The sequence below is a fragment of the Spea bombifrons genome, chromosome 7 (assembly GCF_027358695.1).
Source record: "Spea bombifrons isolate aSpeBom1 chromosome 7, aSpeBom1.2.pri, whole genome shotgun sequence".
Classification (NCBI taxonomy): Eukaryota; Metazoa; Chordata; class Amphibia; order Anura; family Pelobatidae; genus Spea; species Spea bombifrons.
The window spans coordinates 30,130,798-30,150,278 of NC_071093.1; the positions used below are offsets into that span (position 1 = coordinate 30,130,798).

The following is a 19,481-nucleotide window of genomic DNA, read 5'->3' on the forward strand; positions in this document are numbered from 1 at the left end:
ACTGCATTGTGAAGCGGGTCCATGTGGTGGGAGCAGGCGGGATTGACCACAAATGTGGAGGGAGTGGAACACCCACATTGCGGGAGCGGACGGGATTGGGCAAAAAATCAGCGGGCAGGAGCGGGATTAAAAAAGCAGTCCCGCGCAGGGCTCTACTCCATACAACTCTATGGCCAGCAATGCCCACCTGACAAAAGTCATTTCGGGATGATCCCAAGGGAGTGGTGACACTGTTATGTTCCAAAAAGCCACTTAATCCGATGTCGGTACCCTGAGCAACAGCGTCGATAACATCCCTGGGAATAGTCATGGCTGGCTAAACCCCGGTCCTAAAATTGGTAATAAAACCAGGGTTCCCAAATGAGCTACCTCTCCGTAACCACCTCCAAGTGTTATGAAAAAAGTGATTGCTAACATAATTTTTCAGATCAGCTGAACATCATTCATTATTTTAAGATTACTTACCTTGGAATTGTTGGAGCATTTTGCACTCAAAGCGCAAAAAAATTAGACTCGGGCGCCGGCCAACTCTGCGTGTTTGTATTCGTGGGTAAAAAAATCTTCGTATTCCACAAATATTCGCCTGTTCCTGTGTTCGGTTCGGGCAAATATTTGTGTTATTCGTGTTCGTTTTTTTTCTTTCGTTTTTTGACGTTTTTTTAGAAGGGGTTAATACGGGGTTAACGTGGTACGCACTACATAGCAGCTTTGGCGCCAGGATTTTAAAGGTTCATACGAGGAGCTCTATTGGTCGCCAGCAATGAAGTGCAATTGCATTTCATTGATTGATGGCAGACGAGCCCCCTGCTGGCGACCAATAGAGTCGCTCGTACAGACTTTTAAAATCCTGGTGCCGAAACTCGGCCTGGGGAGGCCACTGGTCTCCCTGCTCCAGGAGTTAAAGGTCCATTCGATCCACCAATAGAGTCGCTCGCATAGACCTTTAACTCTTGATGTGGAACATGGCCTGGGGAGATTTGCATTTTATTGGTGGATGGCAGGCGAGCCCCCTGCTGGCGACCAATAGAGTCGCCAGGGGAGAACATTGGTCTCCCCGCTCCAGGAGTTAATGGTCCGTACGAGCCACCAATGGTCTCCCCAAGCCATGTTCCGCCATCAGGAGTTAAAGGTCTGTACGAGCGACTCTATTGGTGGCTCGTACGGACCTTCAACTCCTGGAGCGGGGAGACCAATGGTCTCCCCAGGCGGAGTTTCACCGTCAGGAGTTAAAGGTCCATAAGAGCGACTCTATTGGTCGCCGGCAGGGGTCTCCTCTAGCATCAACCAATTGGAGTCGCTTGCACAGATCTTTAACTCCTTGCGCGAACCTACAGATTTCCACTCCCGTTAACCCCTGCAATGCTTCATAGATAAGGTAGGCTAGATAGGGAAGGCACCTAGGAGATTAGTAGATTAACGAAGGCGGAGATTCTTCGTGTTGTGTGTATACGTTTTTGTGTATGTTTTGCTGCCGCCATGTTCGTTTCTTCGGTATTTGGGCTGAACAACAAAAACGCGCCCTTCGTGTTCGTTTTCATGTTCGGCCGAATATGAATGCACAAGACTAAAAAAATTACCTGTTCTTGTGAGTGCAATATTATGCAGTCGGGGTTTCTCTACTTTGACATATTACACTATTTTTTTTTCTTTATGTATTTTCTTTTACGTTACTCCTGGATTTCAATCCAAAAACAATGTGCATTACAGATTTGTATTTTTGAAGGTTGTATTATATAGAGCCCCCATACCCGGCTAGTTCATGGGAGTCTGGTTAGGGTTTTCCGGTTACCCTGTGTCCCCCAATGAGCACAGGGTGACTTAGACGTAAGAGGGGACTAGGCAGGCAGGCAAGGACTCTTCCCAGGAATCCTTCAGTGCCCCCCTCCCAAACCCAAACATACCCCCATGTGTACCCAGGGGGTAACCATGACAAACGTTCAGCATTCCACCTGCAGTCTAACGCCAAGACAGAAAGCGTAACGAGTCCTTTTGAAATCACTGTTCTGGTCAGTCCCATGGCCACTTGTCTACGATTGCCTGACTCTTGGCGCATCCGACCTTCCACTTGTAGCTTCTGAAACAAATATGTATCACGTCACCAGTAGACATCAACCACCTCCTCTGCCTCTCGACATCCAGGGTGCTAACAAACACAAAGTGGGGATCTTGGATTTCCACATTCACAGAGGGCGTCTCAAATACTTCATCCACTGGAAAGGTTACAGACCTGAGGAGCCTTCCTGGGAACTGGTCTCAAACATCCGCTCACCTGCCAAGCCCCGGACCTTCCATAGAGACCAGAATAGGTCATCATATAAGGGGGTGTCGTGTAAGGGGGTGTCACGAACTTGGTCCATAAAGACGACTGTAATGACCCAGAGTGCCCAATGATGGTGTTCAGGAGTTATTGTGCAGTAGCGGAGTAGGACAGGGCCTGGTGCAGGGCGACTGCACTCTCCCGGGTGGGCATCTAGGGTTGTGCAGCCACATACCAGTGCCCTGACTTAGCAGCTGATGTTAACCAGAACTTGGAGATATCCTGTAGGCACCCTGGAGCAGGCATGAGACATAGCAGTAGAATCATGTGCAGGATGCTGCAGGCTGGGAGTATGGAAGCTAAGCAGAGTATATAGCGGAAACATAGCAAGCAAGGGGGGCAGAGTAAGCAAGGGACAGGGAGACCAAGCAAGAAACATAGCCAAACAAGACATACATGTACAGGACACAACAAAGGACAGGGAACAAGGCAAGGAACACAGGGGATGGAGTGAGGAGCCGGAATCCTTGGACGCTTCTCCTTTAAGCAAGGATAGGACATCTTAACTGGGACATGGGGAGAGGAGAGAGGAACCGAAATCCTCAGATGATTCAGGGTAGGAGGGCAAAGGTACACAAAATACAGACACACATGGATACAGAACTAGCCTAGGACTATGAGATAACAATTGGAGATTCCGTCACATCATATGGCCATAGTATGCTTAGCCCACCACTACGCCAGAGTACTCGGTGGGTCCTAACGCTAAACCCTGCCTACAGAATTACAATAAACATGAAATCTAAACACAGAACAGAGATCAAACCATAACTGAGACTGCAGACTAGACAAACATAACGAGTGAGGCACAATTTATAAAGGAAACATAAGCTGAAGCCAAGAGCAGGACTGGAATCAAGAAATCAGAGGTTCAGGACAGATCATATGGAAATGCAGTAACGGATTACAGCAAAACATGGGAACTGAGGCAAGGCAAGGAAACTGAAGCAAGGCAAGAGAGCCAGAGAGGAGCAGTTCCGCTGCCTGAATGGGGCCTGACTTAGAGCGGCCCTTACAGGGGGATCTATTAGGTCCTGAGGCTCCAAGCCGCGATGTCGGTGCATGCTCACATGGTAGGCCACAACTCCAGCTTTGCATAGCTTGTGGCGTGTTAGATTACAAAAATAGCATATATGGAAGAATAATAAAGAAAAAGTGTACAGCTCTACAAAGTGACAAAGTGAAGATTTAAAAATTAATTATACGAACCCCTTGGGGAAAAACATGTATAAATTCATATCAAAATAGTGAAAAAAGAAGCATATCCTTCAGTAAAGCGTCCAGCATAAAAAACAGAAAGACAGAGAATTCATCTACCCTTATAACATTACAAACCATTAATCCTCTCACCAACATCAAATTAACTACAAACAACTTATTCCAGTGAACATTTGACACCTTCATGGATCTGGCATCTGTCAAATGGTTTTATGGCCCCTCTAACCAGGGAGCAAACTGACCAAAGATGCTCTGACTGAACCATATCTGTCTATCAGATCTCTGTTAGTCCACCTAATTTACTGCTGAGCAAATCCCCCCTACCTCTGTGTTTATTTAAAGTTTGTGTAAATTGTGCTTTTGTATTTAGAAAATTATGTGTTAGCTTCATTAATACCTGAAGAAAGGACCTAACAACTTGGTCTCGAAAGCTTGCAATTAAACTCTCAGCCAATAAATGGTATAATTTTAACTATACTTTTCTCCTGTTTTCTCAAGGGCTAACACCATACAAACGCTTTTATCAGCGAAATATAACCTGGACACTAAAGGAAAGAAAACAGAAATGTCAACAGAAACCAACAGTGTTCCCGGCTAGGAAAACACAAAAAGAACCGAGGTGCGTTTCGGATAGCCCTTCTTCAAGCCTCAGAAGCACCTCAGTTCTTTTGAGTTTTCCTGGCCCGGTACACTATTGTACAGATAGTGTGTTTGTATAAAGGTACATACATTTTTATTTTCTAATGTATTTTCTTGTTTTTTTAAGTATATATTCACTCTTTATATCTGGAAACATTTCCTGGAGTGATATACATTTTTTGTGGCATGTATATGTATGCAAGGGTTTTTCTACTTGAATATATCTAACATATATGTTGTTTGTCTTTTTATTATCTCCTTATATTTATTATAATTTTATATATTTTTCTTAATTCAGTGTTTGTATTTTTTACTTATTATATTATTGTTTCTTCACACACACATATGTATATATTTTTAGTGCTGTCCATTTTTGTTGACATATATGGAAGAATAACAAAGGGGTAGAGATGAGAGAGAATGAGCGCTGTGAGGCAGGGACAGCTGAGGTAGAAGGAAAGCTGTGAGAGGGAGAGCTATGAGGAGAGTGTGTTTGTGTATGTATGTATGTATGTGTAGCGCAAGGACTGAGAGTGTGTATACATTACATGTATGTTGTTAGTGTGTGTATGGTGTTAGCACGTGTGTGAATGAGTGAACCTGTTAGCATGTGCATATGTTACTATATGGTGTTTGACAATGCCGCCTGGGGCGAAGTTTAAAATGCCACCCACCCCCCTCATGATCTACCCTTCCTCTGCCGCCCCCCCCATTATCTACTCTTCCTCTCCCTCCCTATTATCTACCTTATCTACCCTTACTCTCCCTCACTCCCTATTATCTACCCCCCCCCCCCTTGTACTTACATTTCAGCAGTCCTGCGGCGTGTCTCCCTGCTCGGACTCAGTGCTGGATTGTAATGCTGAGCGCCAGAAATGACGTCATCTTCCGGCGCTCAGAATTACAAGCCGACACCGAGATCGAGCTAGAGGGCTCGCAGAGGAGAGAGAGGGGCGCCAAGCCGGCACCGAGACCGAGCTAGAGGGCTCGCAGGGGAGAGAGAGCTGTGCCCCTCTCTTCTGCTTTAAAAAAAAAAAAGGGCTTGTGGTGGCAAAGTGGCGCCCCTTCAAAAGTGCCACCTGGAGCAATTGCCCCACTCTGCTCCATGGTAGGGGCGGCCCTGGTGGCAGTGTATATGTCAACATATAGAGTGTGTGTATGCTTAGTGTATGGTGCTGGAATGAGTGTGTGTGTGCATCAGCGTATGGAGTTGCAGAGTCAGGGATGAGCCTAGGGACTTACAACTGGGTAAATGTTTAGTAGGGCAAACTATTTATACCAGATTTATTAAATAATATGTACTATTGCATGATAAAAATTGCACTCTGGTTCCATGATGTTGTTGCCAATGTGAGACCCCACAAAAGTCAATATGCCCTGGGCCTTGCACCCCACTAGGGGCAGTCCTGTTGGTATACCCATGTATACTTTTTAATGGATTTTAGGCAGACTACAGTAATTTGCATACTGCTTGCAGCAGCTTTTTTGATACCACTCCCACAATGTCTCCCCCGCCTAACAACTCAACAGTCTCTTGTCAAACAACGTAGTGTTTTTATTCTCATCGGAAGCGCTCGTGCATTTCCGTCAACCCATCGAGCTAGATCCGAACTCTCTGCCTTCGTGAACATTCGTTTATTTCCGTAAACGGGCCTTGTCCCTTCTCACGCTTGCGCAATTGCAATGTTCCCCTGTCTCGCTGTGGTCCCGCCCTCCTCTCTCGCTGTTGGCTGGTCAGTCTGCTGAGGCCCAGTCACTGTCCTGTGTGAGGAGAGCCCGCCGCTCTACGCCGCGCCCGGGCCTGAGCCTGAGAAAAAAAAAAAAGAAAAAAAAAAACAACAAGAGGAAGGAGAGGGAGAGGAGAGAACAGCAGCAGCAGCAGTGACGCGGCGGAGGTGTAGTTTGACGCGGTGTGTTACGTGGTGGGGAAGAGAATAAAAAAAGCCCAGCGAGATCCCAGCCGCGAACGAAAGCAGTGACGGAGGAGAGGCAGTGTAACCCGGTAAGAGGAAGGAGGAGGAGAGGGAGAGGCATGGAGGAGAGACATGGAGCAGGCCGCAGCACCGGGGCTCTCCTCAGACACTGGCAGGCACACACAGGGGGGCTCGGGGTCCATCATCCGCCTTGTACCCGGTGCCTCATTTATTTTTTTCCCCCCTCTCGTACACATTTGTTTTTTTTTTTCTACGTTTACTCGTGGTCTCGTCATGGAGGCTCTGCGGCTCCGGGGAGGCCGAGCAAGACAGGGGAATAAAACAACCGCGAAACAAAGGATAATGGCGGCCGAGAGGAGGCAGCCGGCGGCGGCGGCTCCTGAGCCGGGGGTGTGCAGCCAGGCAGACACAGGGGATCACCGGGGGGAGAGAGATAGGCGCGCTCTCTATGTCGCGACAGGAACCGCCAGCTGTCGCGACTGAACCGCCAGTTTGAAATTTGTATTTTTAAAACTCCCCTTTTCTGGCTTTTTTTTTCCCTTTAAATAATTTTTCCAATTTCTTAAGATCCAATGCGATTTATTTCCCTGTAAACATTTCATCAAGTACAGTGATTGAATATATGTATGTGTATACATATATATGTGTAAATATAATATATTCCACAGCATCTTTACGCCCCTGTCTGTATATAGTCTACGGCAAAAATTACTTTTTTTTAGTTAGAGATCTGGCTTTTTTTTTTTTTTCTCAAGACTTTTATTTTTGTCTTGTTTTGTAAATGTCATCTTTTCGTATACACGTGTGCTACACTATTTATGCAGACTGCCTTCTGAATTATTTTGATCCTCTGTCTATTTGGGTAAAATGAGTGTTAGTTCTTGGGTCCAGATTATCAAAGTGAGGTTCAAGTGCGCCTGCTTTTTTTTTTTTTCTTTTGTTAGATGACATCAGAGATTTAAAAGCAGGATTAGCCTCAATCTTTTGCTGGTAATCTATTTATTCTTAGTATATTATACACATACCAGGCATATCTGACATTATCTATGGATGTTCACATCTTAGTTTATACATATATGAAATCTCATGTCGATGCCGGTGAGCACTATTGTGTTTACAATTCCCTTTACACCATTGACTCTTTGCTTGCTTAGTCGTGACAATTATTTTCATGCCTTTTGGTGGAAAATAGTTTGAAGCCACTCATGGCATGTATACATTAACACAGATTTACCGTATCGGTTGCCCCAGTATGTATGGCTGAGCATACTTCATATTCCTAAAAATGATGATCTAGGTAAATCATCTTAAGGAAATAACAGCTAAAAATATATATATATATATTAGCTAACACAGGTGTAGCTTTTCTCCTGGATCAAAGTGTTGCAGGTCATTTTCACACACATTTGAAACATTGAGTCACTATTCTTTACTACTAGGATGTGAAACGATGGTGTGGAGCTGCTTTATATATATATATTTTTTTATTTTTTTCTTCGTGATGTGTGAAATAAAGTTCAACGGAAAGATGTTTGAGTTTTATTTTTGTATCTGTGTTTTATTCTCACTTCCTTTTAGGCGGGAGATATGTATTTGTAGATCAAAGCTTATGACATTTCCTTGTTACGCCTGCATACTTTAGCCGTGTTCCACAAATTCCTAATAAGCCACGAGCGCTGCTTGGATTTTTTTTTTTTTGCAACGGTTGTAAATTTGTAACAAGCACGCTCTGTGCGTTACAGGGCTGCAGATCTCAGGCGGGTGGGTTTCTTCTTAAAACATTAAATGTGCAATCTCTCCTGGTTGTAGGTGTAGCACCAGAGCCCCTTTTGTTTAACAGATTCCTACCTAGTCTGCCTAAGTGTTAAATATCAATACAATATCCCTCCATTTAGGTGAACATATCTTGTATTTCATATATATATATATATATATATATATATATATATATATATATATAATCTCTCACACAATTTTAAAATGCAAAAATGTTGCTGTGTATATAGAAACCGACCTTGTCAGCAGATAACTGCTCGGCCCATCTAGTCTGCCTGGTTTATTTTCCTACTTTGTTTAATCCCGTTATGTATGTAACTGTTCCAGTCACATTCCCTCTCTCTCTCTAAGGATGAAGCATCCTAATAATTATTGTGTAAAGCCTTTTAAATATATACATATAAAATGCCTCTGTGTTCCAGTTGTTCTTTAAAGAAGACCATTAACATTTACTCATATAAGCAAGTAATCTATAAGGGGCTGTGATAAATCTGTAATTGTACAAATGGTATACATCTAAAAAAAAATCCATAAAAGTGTGGTAAGCAAAGTGTTTCCAAAATCGGTGTTTTGGCGGCAGGGCCGGGCAGTAGGCCGTTTTAGTATCGTTTCAAGAAGTGGAAATGATCCTGCTTGCTTCAGTGCATGCTCCCTTTATGAAGAATAAGAAGGCTCTTCAAGAGAGAATATGATGTAATATAGCAGTCACCACGTGTCATCTCGTTTTAGTTTCTTATTGATTAAACATGTGTATGTATACACACTATACACTCATACGATTTTGGCACCCTCTATTTGCATTAACACACCAAAAAAAATAAAACTAATTGGCCAATATTACCCAGCTCAATGTGATATTTACTTTTTCTTATAGAAAGTAGTTCTAAAATGTTTAGGACTTTGTTATCCATATCAAGCTTTTATCATTGTTGGTTTAGTCCAGCTGTGCCAAACCTTATAACATGGAGCTTGCAGTTGCCAGAAGTTGAGGTTTTTGTAGGTTGGGTCTTTATGTTGGGGGTTAGTTGAGGGGAACTCAATAGAGCTGTGGTGAGGGCAGTTCAAAGGTATCTGGGGACACCTTGTCTGTTTTGGCCAAGGTGAAAGATTTTAGTGCATTCTCTCAAAGGGGAAATTCTTGAGAATGTTTATCTTGGCTTTCTTAAGCTTCGTTGAATAGACACCTTATTTTTTATTCATTTCTCGTTAGTGTGAAGTCACTAACAGTTAAAATAAGAATATTGAGCATTAGATGGTGAACATGTATAGGCGAGTTCTGATTAGAAGCAGAGAACAGCATCGTTTGGAGCTTCAGATTTGCACTTGTTTTCCAAAAAAGAAGAGAGGCTGGCATGAAGTAGCTTTCTGCCTTTACAAGTCCCTCAGACTCTCCAAATTACCAGTTGCCTCAAGTTCTTTGGCCAATTTGGGGGTATTGTACAATGGAACGGAGTACATGACATTGGGTAGCAGGTATAATAGCCCACTCTGAATGCTGGGATGGCGTGGAGGTGCCAAGAAAGAGGGGCATCCATAGTATCATATAGAAAGCTCCAATTGGGGATTATTTCTACGGGAGACCTGGCTCCTGGAGTTTTTGTTGAGCAGAGATCCCAACTTGATGCAGAACTCCTCTAAGTGATGTCTGCTGCATCTGCCACTTCTCACGCCTATGGGAATACACTACCTTGCAGTATTTGCCACTTTTACAACATAGAATAAATAAAATTAAATGGCGCTTGTACCGTTAGACTTGCATAACCTATTTAACACTTTGAAACATGCCTGCCCCCTAAAAATCAAAACTTAAGCAGTCGTTACTAATGCGATTATTATAGAACCTGCTGCCCGTGGCCATATTTCTTAGCACCTTATTGGATTGAGCGCTAGGCCTCGTTCCTGACTAGTTTCCTGGCACTTGGCACTGAAAGGAATCCCCACAACATAATTAAATGTGGGACTATTGTCTTAGCTGATGAGCCATGTTGGCTTTGACATGCAGTGTTCACTAATGCAGCAGAGCTTTTGTGGCGTTTAAGCAAAGGGTGCAAATATATCAAGTTTTACTGGGAAATCGCATGTCAGTTTGGAAAAAGTTATGTTTTACATTGAGCCGTTTTATGCTTCTTGGGGCAAAAAGTACTAATTAAATACATTTAACTTCATTTAAAAACCAAAATGAGGAATACTCCAAGGGGGTTAACTGTGAAGCTGGGGCCCGATTTAAAATGCTTGGTGCTCTAGGTTATCGCGTAAACCTTTTGTGCCTGATATGGGGTAAGTGGGTCCCCAGGAGCTGCCCCGTCCATGTTTACTAACAAAGGAAGAGGCTGCAAATTTGGCACAGGAAGGAAGTTCCGGCCATTTATCTCGTTTACATCGGTCACAAAGGTTTTACTAATCAAACAGAACACTTTCCACAATTGCCCAAAGACATGTGTTTTCTTGATAACGGACTACGTTGCTGCCAAATTGAGTAAAGTTCAGGGAGAAGACAAAACTTATCTGATTGTGTCCAGGAGCTTAGCGGTCATGCTTTTAAAGCTTTGTCACGGGCACCTATGCTTTTTTTATTCCTTTTATATTGTGTTATTGATCTCATTGAGTTGGTCTTCCTAAATTCTACATAGGTTTTTATTTTTATGGAATTACAGCGCTCTAATGTGCCCTCGGTTGGTGAACCCAATAGAATGGGACCTACCACATGAGATGTGCTCCCCGGCTAAATAGCACATATTTTATTTTCTCCCTGGTTCAACATAATCAAAAAACAATACGGTGCAATGGATTTTATTTTATTTTTTTTACGTTTTCTGGCACTATGGCAGGCAGTCCAGCTATATTTTGGTACGTTAAAAACGTAAATACTACATTGACCTGATTGCTACATTGTTGATGAAGTCCTGCTTTTAGTGGTAATTTTCTCATTCTAGTCCTTAATTAGACGGAGGTCCCCGTAGATGATTAAGACTGAGGCCTTCCATTTTTTAAAGACCAAATGATAAGGAGTTAATATATCACAGAATGGGCCAAGATAAAAGCTCTAAATACATACAAAAACAATACTGCTGTTACATGGTTCATTACAACATATTGTCATTTCCTCTTTTAGCCCGTTATTAAGAGCTCGTAGTATGAAAATAAAAGCAGTGGGAGTTCCGCTTTCAGATGATCGTATGCGTGGTGCGGCAGTAGTGATGTTATGTCTAGAGCTCCAGTTATTGGGCTGGAAACGCATCGCTGCATTCAGTTACTTGACAGATACATCGTCTTGCCCAGTGTTCTGGCATTTTAATAATTCTTACATCTGCTAGAGGTTACATCCAAGTTACTTATTCAGAAATCACATTCCGAATCGTCATTGTGATTAATAGATGATGTCTGCCCGTGTTGGCATGAGAGGGGTAGCCGTGGTTGTTATCTTTGTAAATTGGAGGCTTACAAATGTTCATTGTGAAAATGACACACTTGCCTTTTTATATTAAGAGCACGATTGTGTATCACACATGTGCAACATTTGCTGGTAATATATATTTTAAAACAAAATATTGAAGCCTTTACCCCTATAACATAGTGTCTTGTAAGAAACCTCATCCCGTGTCGGCATTGTCCCCCTTTATTCATGCTGGTAGTCATGGCCCATATTGGCCACCAGGCTTTTATCTCCTTGTACTCCTGCCTGATTCATATCAGTTGACGGTTACCGGACAAGTTAAAAAGCAACACTCTTTCATTTTTTATAATATGTTTCATAGTACAAGTGATTGCTTCGGTAAACTACACGTTTACATGAACAGTGTAGCTTATAAATGGCATGGTCAGGGCAACAAGGTTCCTATATTCTGTCTGTCCAAATGAGAACGTTTACCCCTCTTTCCCCTGACCTTTTTTTTTTAATGCCTTGCTATCTCTGCCTGTGTATGTCCAGGGACGCCTTTTGTGCAGTGACATCTCTGACATAAAGCATTGAAGATGGTGATGGTTTCCCCGCCGCTGATGAAGAGCTTGGTCTCTTGTTTGCTAATCTGTAGGGAGGATTTTCTCATGCAACGTAATCCTCTCAGGCACTTTTCTTTCAGGTGTAATACGGCTTCTACCAGCGCTAGGTGAACCTTAATGTGGATGACTCTTAATTTAAATTAGCCATGTGCTGTTTTTTTGTATACAGAGCCTTGCTTTAAACTGACTTTTTAATTATAAGTTCCGGACACGGTCTCTCAGTGTGAGACGAAATGCTTTTGTAGGCCCTAATTTCTCTGGATATTGCCCTTGAAATCCAAGTTATTTTGAAGTGAATAATAGTAACTTTAGCATGTTTGTAGAATGGTATGATTGTCACGTGTTGATTGTATCTCTCTATGGACAAATACCTGACGGAAAGGAGTCAGTGCTAATAAATATTAAATAGCTGCATTTTTAATCATAAATAGATTTTTTTTCCTTCTGCAATTCTACATAACTACTTTTAAGCCCTAATATCATGGAAAATGCGTAAAGAATCGGTGTGCGTTCCGTTTTATTTGTGTTCCTTGGTATGTTATGTTAAAATCCACTTACCCCTAATAATATTTTCATTTTAAAAACAGTGTTTCGTGTTTGTTTTGCTAAATTGTTCATAAAGATGAAATATCTTCAGGATCCAGCTATTATCTACAATACTGATTGGGGGGGGTCAACTACAATGCTGGTCCTGCAAGTATTCATTAATAATAATAATAATTAGTGAAGGCTCTTCCTCTACCTGTTGCCTAATGATACAGCCGGCATAGTATATTAGTACACGTTTATCTAAGTGCAGCCGTCTAAGGTAGCGTTTAGTGTCCCATGCGGCCTCTCCCCCAAAGAATGCATGAGAAGCTACTAACAACAAAAATATAGCTAATAGTAAGTAGAAAGCTATCGTGATCTTATTAAAATGGTATAATGGACATAAAGCCCAGCTTGTCACAAGAAAGACAAATCTCCAGCTCTGGATGCCCTATTAATAAATGCGGACGTTTCCCATGAATGTCAGTTTCTTTCATTATTCATTGTTTTAAATCTAACATCTCCACAGCAATCACCTTTCGTTGTTAGGCACATGCTGTATGTAGTTTTAATGAATATACTCGTGAAAGGTGATAGTTTGTTCCTAAACCCAGCCCTAGGGAACAACGAGCAGAGATTCTGTCATCCGGACATGGCTGCCTATTAGCAGTAATCAGGTTTGCCTAGATGTTAGATGTTAAAACCTGCAGCCCATAGATGTTCCTCTCTCCTTGGACCCTCTTTCCGGTATTCTGTGTGCCGTTTTATAAATCCGGGTAAGCAGCTGCAAGTTTACGAGGCTACAGACTTTGATGAGCAGATCTGCTGGGGGCTTTCAGTTAAACCCTTTTTAACACTTTCCATTTACTTTCTAAAACGCCCTGAGTGTTATTCATAACATAGGACATCTCTGGTACCGTTTTGAGCAAGAATGGCTGGCTGAGGAGGCCCTGCATAATGTATAGTTCAGTCAGTGAGGTAACTTTCAAGAAATCTTGTTGGCTTAAAGAAATGCTTCATACAGCACCATTCTAGCTGCTATTGGAGAAGAACTGCACTGGAAATGGCCATTCCACCAAACCTCTCTAGCGAACCAACCTCTTTGTTTAGAGTCTTTGAAGCTCCGGATAGGTACACTTTGCTTGTGTCATCCGCTTAAAATGAGGAGAGGGTACGCAAACATCTTACTATAAGTACTCCTTTTTAATCCAAAAGAGACAATTTCCGTTCATGCCCGGTTTGCGGCGTGATGAATTTCATCTTGGTATTACCAACTCTGCTTTAGGGGAAGGGAACCGAACTCTGCTTCCCACATCCTCAGACCCTGAAGTGTCCTTTTGTAGATGAGCTGACCATCTATAGATTCTACTTTAAGTTTCTCAATATAGGAGAGTTGTCTAAGTGAGTAACTGGAGGCACAATCTCAGCAGAGGCACTAGGAGCATAAATGCAAGTGATCTATCAAATAAAGGCCTCAAGTGTTGAGAACACTCTTCTCGTGCTTTGAGAGTCCATAGAATCCGTAGTGGAAGTAAAAGGAGTTTCACCTGATCGCAGTCCCAAGCATGTCCATCTTCTTCACTTGAGCATACTTGAACTGCTGTTACACAGTGAAAATCCTATTAAGTTCTGTTATTAAAAAAGTGATCCTCAAAATACTTGTTAATTTGCATGTAGTGTTTTTGTTTATACTGTGAGTATTTCTCGCCTTCTATCTGAAGAATAGACTTCTGAGGTTGCAAAAGCCAGTATCTAGATTGTACCCAATAAAATGTATCAACTTCAGCTAAAGGCTCCAGGAAAATGTGTACCGCTTTAGGCAAAGTCCTCATACTACATCCAAGGGATTCAATCCTTTGCCCTTGTAGTGTAATTAAGAGTCTCCTTCTTCTTCATTGGCCCAGGAAAAGGAACCAACATTTTCTAAATACTCAGTGTTGTGATGATATCGGCTACCGTCTATAACATACAGCATTCTCTCTCCGTCATGTGTGTTTGGAAAACTATAACTATATCAGCTAAAGCATCCGACCTGTTTACGTGTTTGTTTTTCTTTAATGGAAGAAAGAGAAATAATTCAGAACAGGGCAGGTGTGAAAATGCATCTATGTACTTCTGGAGGAACGCCCAGTTTATATAAGGCACGTAGACTTTGCCGCGCACATTATTGGTGTCTCCAGTAATCTAGTTAATGAAGTAGCTATGTCATGTGTTTAGAAGTCCTTCTAGAAAGTTAGGGCAGTGGAAATCCTAAATCTTGGGTAAGGGTAAAGCCTATTCACTGCAATTTGTAGGTAACTAAATGACCATGGAATCTGGTGCAGAGACCCAGCAGAGTGGAGATGCAGCTGTCACAGAGGCAGAAGCCCAACAGATGACCATACAGACCCAGCCACAGATTGCAACGTTAGCACAGGTATCCAGCGTCAACTGCTTTCTGCTGCTTATTAAGTAATATGCAATTAAATCCATTCATTCTATCGTGCTGTATATGGTTTTTAACTCTTAAAGTGCTGTGCATTCGTAGTTGCCTGGATCGTACATGTTGTGCTGAGAAAATGTGCTGTGTAACTATTTATCGCAAAGCAAATGTAATCCATTCATTAAATTTCCATTGGATTGTACACGCAAACAAGATTTTGTGTTCATTTTCTTCCACTATTCTGTATAGGTATCCATGGCAGCTGCACATGCAACATCCTCGGCCCCCACGGTGACATTAGTCCAACTTCCCAATGGACAGACCGTTCAAGTACATGGAGTCATTCAGGCAGCACAACCTTCTGTCATACAATCTCCACAAGTACAGACGGTGCAAGTGAGTAGCTTCAAATGTAATATTTCAGGATTGATGCATCTGAATTTCTTTCTATCAGTGCTTCCGCTCTTTACAACGACATACGATCATTTTATTGGCCTGTAGCATTACGCCTAAATCTTTTTATTTGCGTTTAATTTGCTTAGATTTCCACAATTGCAGAGAGTGAAGATTCTCAAGAATCAGTAGACAGTGTTACAGACTCTCAAAAACGCAGAGAAATCCTGTCCAGGCGGCCGTCTTACAGGTAACAAAAAACGATTGAACCTAAAGGTGTATTCTGTGCAGGCTTGACCAGGCGCGTGTCGTCTGGAAGTCTTGCAAGATGTAACAAACTAACAAGTTTCTACTTGAGAATGAGAATCCTCTCCAGCCCTTACCATCATCATTTTTTTTTAACATGTTGACGGTATCTCCCTGCTCTCTACAGCATATTAAGTTGTCCTTTTGTACTCCCTGCTGGTCATCTAGACATTTGCAGGGAAAGTGGGTAAAAAAGTGGTTGATGGTAAAAACAGTGGACTGAAATGTCGGTCAAAATAAAGTTACTTGTAACGAAAGCGAATGTACACAATTTGCCAGAGTTCTAGTGCATGTCCAGGGTTGATAGTTCTGAAACCAGTCATTCTTGTTTATTATGCAGCGCTGCAATCTCGTAAGTTTGACATTGATTTGCTCCGTTGTTTTTTCCAGGAAAATTTTAAACGACTTGTCTTCGGATGCACCGGGTGTTCCGAGGATTGAGGAGGAAAAATCCGAGGAGGAGACATCCGCACCTGCTATAACAACTGTGACTGTTCCAACACCCATCTACCAAACAAGCAGTGGCCAGTACAGTACGTACAAGTTCTTAAAATTAAGGGGGGGGAGGGGCTTTCTTTAATGTACATCTTTACAGATAATCCATATAGTATCTTCTTGTAAGAAAATATTCGGTAAAATGACTTAGATTTGATATTCAATATACTCCAAAGAAGCTGCTCAACCAGTTTACCCATTTTAACAAGAAGTCATACTATTTTATTCCTTAATAATTAAAGCCCCTCCTGTGCAGTAATTCGGCATAGTGCTCTTTAAAATAATAAAGAAACAAACAATGCGGAAGCACGGCTATCCATCTCAATGTGATATCCCAAAGCTATGGTTAAGGCAGAGCTTTGAAGATGCTTCTACTAGCAGTGTTTCCTTTTTTGTCTTTATCCAGTTGCCATTACCCAGGGAGGAGCAATACAGCTTGCAAACAATGGCACAGATGGTGTCCAAGGGCTTCAAACTTTAACGATGGCCAATACAGCGGCAACACAACCTGGAACCACAATCTTACAGTATGCGCAAACCACAGATGGGCAGCAAATACTGGTTCCCAGCAATCAAGTTGTTGTACAAGGTAAGGATTTGTTTGCATGTTCAGGAATCCCAACGGGAGCTGCTCATATCATATTCATTTCAATTCTATATATCCTGAAAGTAACTGTTAAAAGAATATCTTTCTGGTTCCCTGGCAGCTGCCTCAGGGGATGTACAGACTTATCAGATTCGCACAGCACCCACAAGCACGATTGCCCCAGGGGTGGTTATGGCATCCTCACCTGCACTCCCTGCTCAGCCAGCTGAAGAAGCCGCACGGAAGAGGGAAGTGAGGCTTATGAAAAACAGGTATGTGGCTCTGCGTTCCAGCTAGGATTTATTGCTCTATACAGGTTTTGTTTACAGCAAATACTTTTTTAATTTCATACATAATAACCATTGATTGCTTTTAAGCCATTGTGCAGAATATATCCACTTAACTGAATACTGTTTTGTGCCTACAGAGAAGCAGCACGAGAATGTCGCAGAAAGAAGAAGGAATATGTAAAGTGTCTAGAGAACAGGGTGGCTGTCCTTGAAAACCAAAACAAGACATTGATTGAAGAACTCAAAGCACTAAAGGACCTCTATTGCCACAAATCTGATTAAGGAGGAAAATCTTCTTGAGTTTTCCACTCTTTCTAAAATAGACTGGTTTAACCACAACTGGACAATTTTTGTTTTATTTTCTAAACAATGTCTCTGCTCTGCGCAAAACTGCCTCACACCAACTATAGGATTTCATTCATGCTTTTGCATTAAAATTATGAATGCTCCTAACTCCTGCCTCCAAGCCCCAGAGAGAGTTGCCCCTCTGTCTTCAGGATTACAAAATGGAAAAAGAGACTTTTTTTCTTTTTTAATCATATTTTTTTTTGTTAGCTATCATGGGTTTTCCTTCCCATATTTGTTCAGCCAAGTTAGTGCAGGTTGAGCTTGTATATAATGCATTTCAGGCCTATCTTAAATGGCCCTTAGTACAGTTATCTACTGTAGTGTGAAGACAGAGGCTTTTTAACTGCCCTATTCCACTCATCCATTATACTCCAGTATTTTTGAGTCTTTTGTATAGAACGTTTAGATGATGTCGAAAATGTGTCTTTTCATATAGTCATTCGGATTGGTCAAAAAGGACATCCAATGCAAACCGAACGATCTTACACCTTTTTGTCTTGTATGAGCAGGTAAATTTTGGTCTAGAACGTTTTCACTTTTTCCCTTGGACTATCAGGTCAAAGTCTCACAGCCCGCTTGTTATCCAGAGCAAAGATTAATGGTCAACATGTACAACTTGACAATTTCCGGCAGATTCGCTGATTTACTACAGAAGGGAGAGACATTCTAAGCACACTGAGGTGCAGTTCTAAACTTTCAATTTCGTGAAAAGTCTAAAAGGATGAGAACTGGCGTAACCCTCGGGCAATCAAATCCTCCTAAATATTGGTCCGTGGAACTTGTCTATCCAAGTTTATAAGAAAAAAGGAAAAAAGAAAAAAAAAGTTTATATAACCGCTTGAACTTTGCAATGAACTTTATGGCTGATTTTAAAAAAACTGTGCAAATGATTCTTTATGAACCAAACCCAAATCCCGATCACCAGCAGCCTAGCGTGGAAATATTTGGGGGGCATCCATGTGCAAACCTATGGGAGAAAAAACAATGTACCCATCCCTTACCCCATCCCCCTTATACCACAAAATTCTGAATTTGACAACATAAAAAAAGTGAAAAATGTACAGTGTAGACTTTATCATATGTTAAAACTGTTTGGCAGTATCCTACATGCAATGGATATGTGGCCATTAGTTTACTTCAGCTAGCGATAACTTTTTGTTTTGTTTCTTCAGCCTTTTTAATGGAAGCTTTGTGTTTTGGGATTTGTCTTGTAAAAATATTTTATGTTAAGTAGAATTATCATGTACCATTTGAAATACATTTTGTATTTTAAAACTACAATGTTCTGTGTGTATCAGAACAGTTTTTTTTGTTTGTGCAGGATTTCTACATGCTTGTGTGTGTTAGTAATTGTATATAAACACAGTTTTTATTCTAACATTTTATATATATATCTATATATAAAAATTTATAATAAATTCTCGGCCATCAGAAAGTAATGATCAAAAACAATTGGCTAGAGTGCAGGCTATTGCTATGGTTTCTTTGCCACATTAGAAGCCATTCTTTCAGTGAGGGTAATGTTAGTGGTTTGAAGCCGAGCGTTAAACTGCTACGGAAGAGCGTCCTTATCCTTTGCTGTATCGATATACCAAATATTGGTACTAGAAAATAACTGGGGAAAAACAGTGTTTCTAGCCTTTTTAACAATGCGAATGAATTAGCAATATATTTTTTACTTCCATTTTTTTTTTTTTTTTTTTTTTACAGTTTTGGTTTATCCTGTTTGATTATTAAGGCTCAATACCAATTTATCCAGCTCTATGCCAGGTGACTGGAAAGGCATTACTAAAGTATTTTGTCTTTTCTTTATCTTAATACTTCCCTCTGCGAGTGGTCGGTTTCATTCATCCTGCCCCATAAGGAAAAGATTTCATATAAAGGTGGCGCAATTATGTTTGCAGGTATATATGTCATATAGGCAACTAAAAAGAAGCAAATCGGTGCTTGCTGCTCTCGAGTAGAAGGGTGACCTATTTCTTATGTTATGAAGTCGTGAGAAGAGCAATTCTCTGTAGTAAACTTGTATTAAGCAGACTCTCCTTTTAGATATAGATGCCATTCCTCACTTTGGGTTCATTACAAAACCACTACATGTGATAAAGGGAAAGGAAGTGCATAAAGGGAGTAAAGTATTTTTAAGCTTTTCATTGCATTAAAAAAGTTCTTAAAGGTCATTGATGGCCATGTTTAGTATCACACACAGTATTACTGTAGTTTAAGCACTAAA

The 19,481-nt window shown here is 41.4% G+C and overlaps 1 protein-coding gene across 2 annotated transcripts; it reads left to right on the forward strand.

The window, feature by feature from the left end:
• The first annotated feature begins 5,832 nt into the window (after positions 1-5,832).
• CREB1 (cAMP responsive element binding protein 1) lies at positions 5,833-18,532 on the forward strand. Of its 2 annotated transcripts, XM_053470764.1 has the most exons (8): positions 5,833-6,176; positions 14,706-14,827; positions 15,083-15,229; positions 15,376-15,476; positions 15,923-16,065; positions 16,434-16,616; positions 16,735-16,885; positions 17,041-18,532. In XM_053470764.1, the coding sequence occupies exons 2-8, from the start codon at positions 14,714-14,716 to the stop codon at positions 17,183-17,185; spliced, it is 984 nt and encodes a 327-aa protein (XP_053326739.1). In that variant the 5' UTR covers positions 5,833-6,176; positions 14,706-14,713; the 3' UTR covers positions 17,186-18,532. The 2 variants fall into 2 exon arrangements, with proteins under 2 accessions (XP_053326739.1, XP_053326740.1); XM_053470765.1 differs by lacking the exon at positions 14,706-14,827 and having other exon boundaries at positions 5,834-6,176.
• Positions 18,533-19,481: the final 949 nt, after the last annotated feature.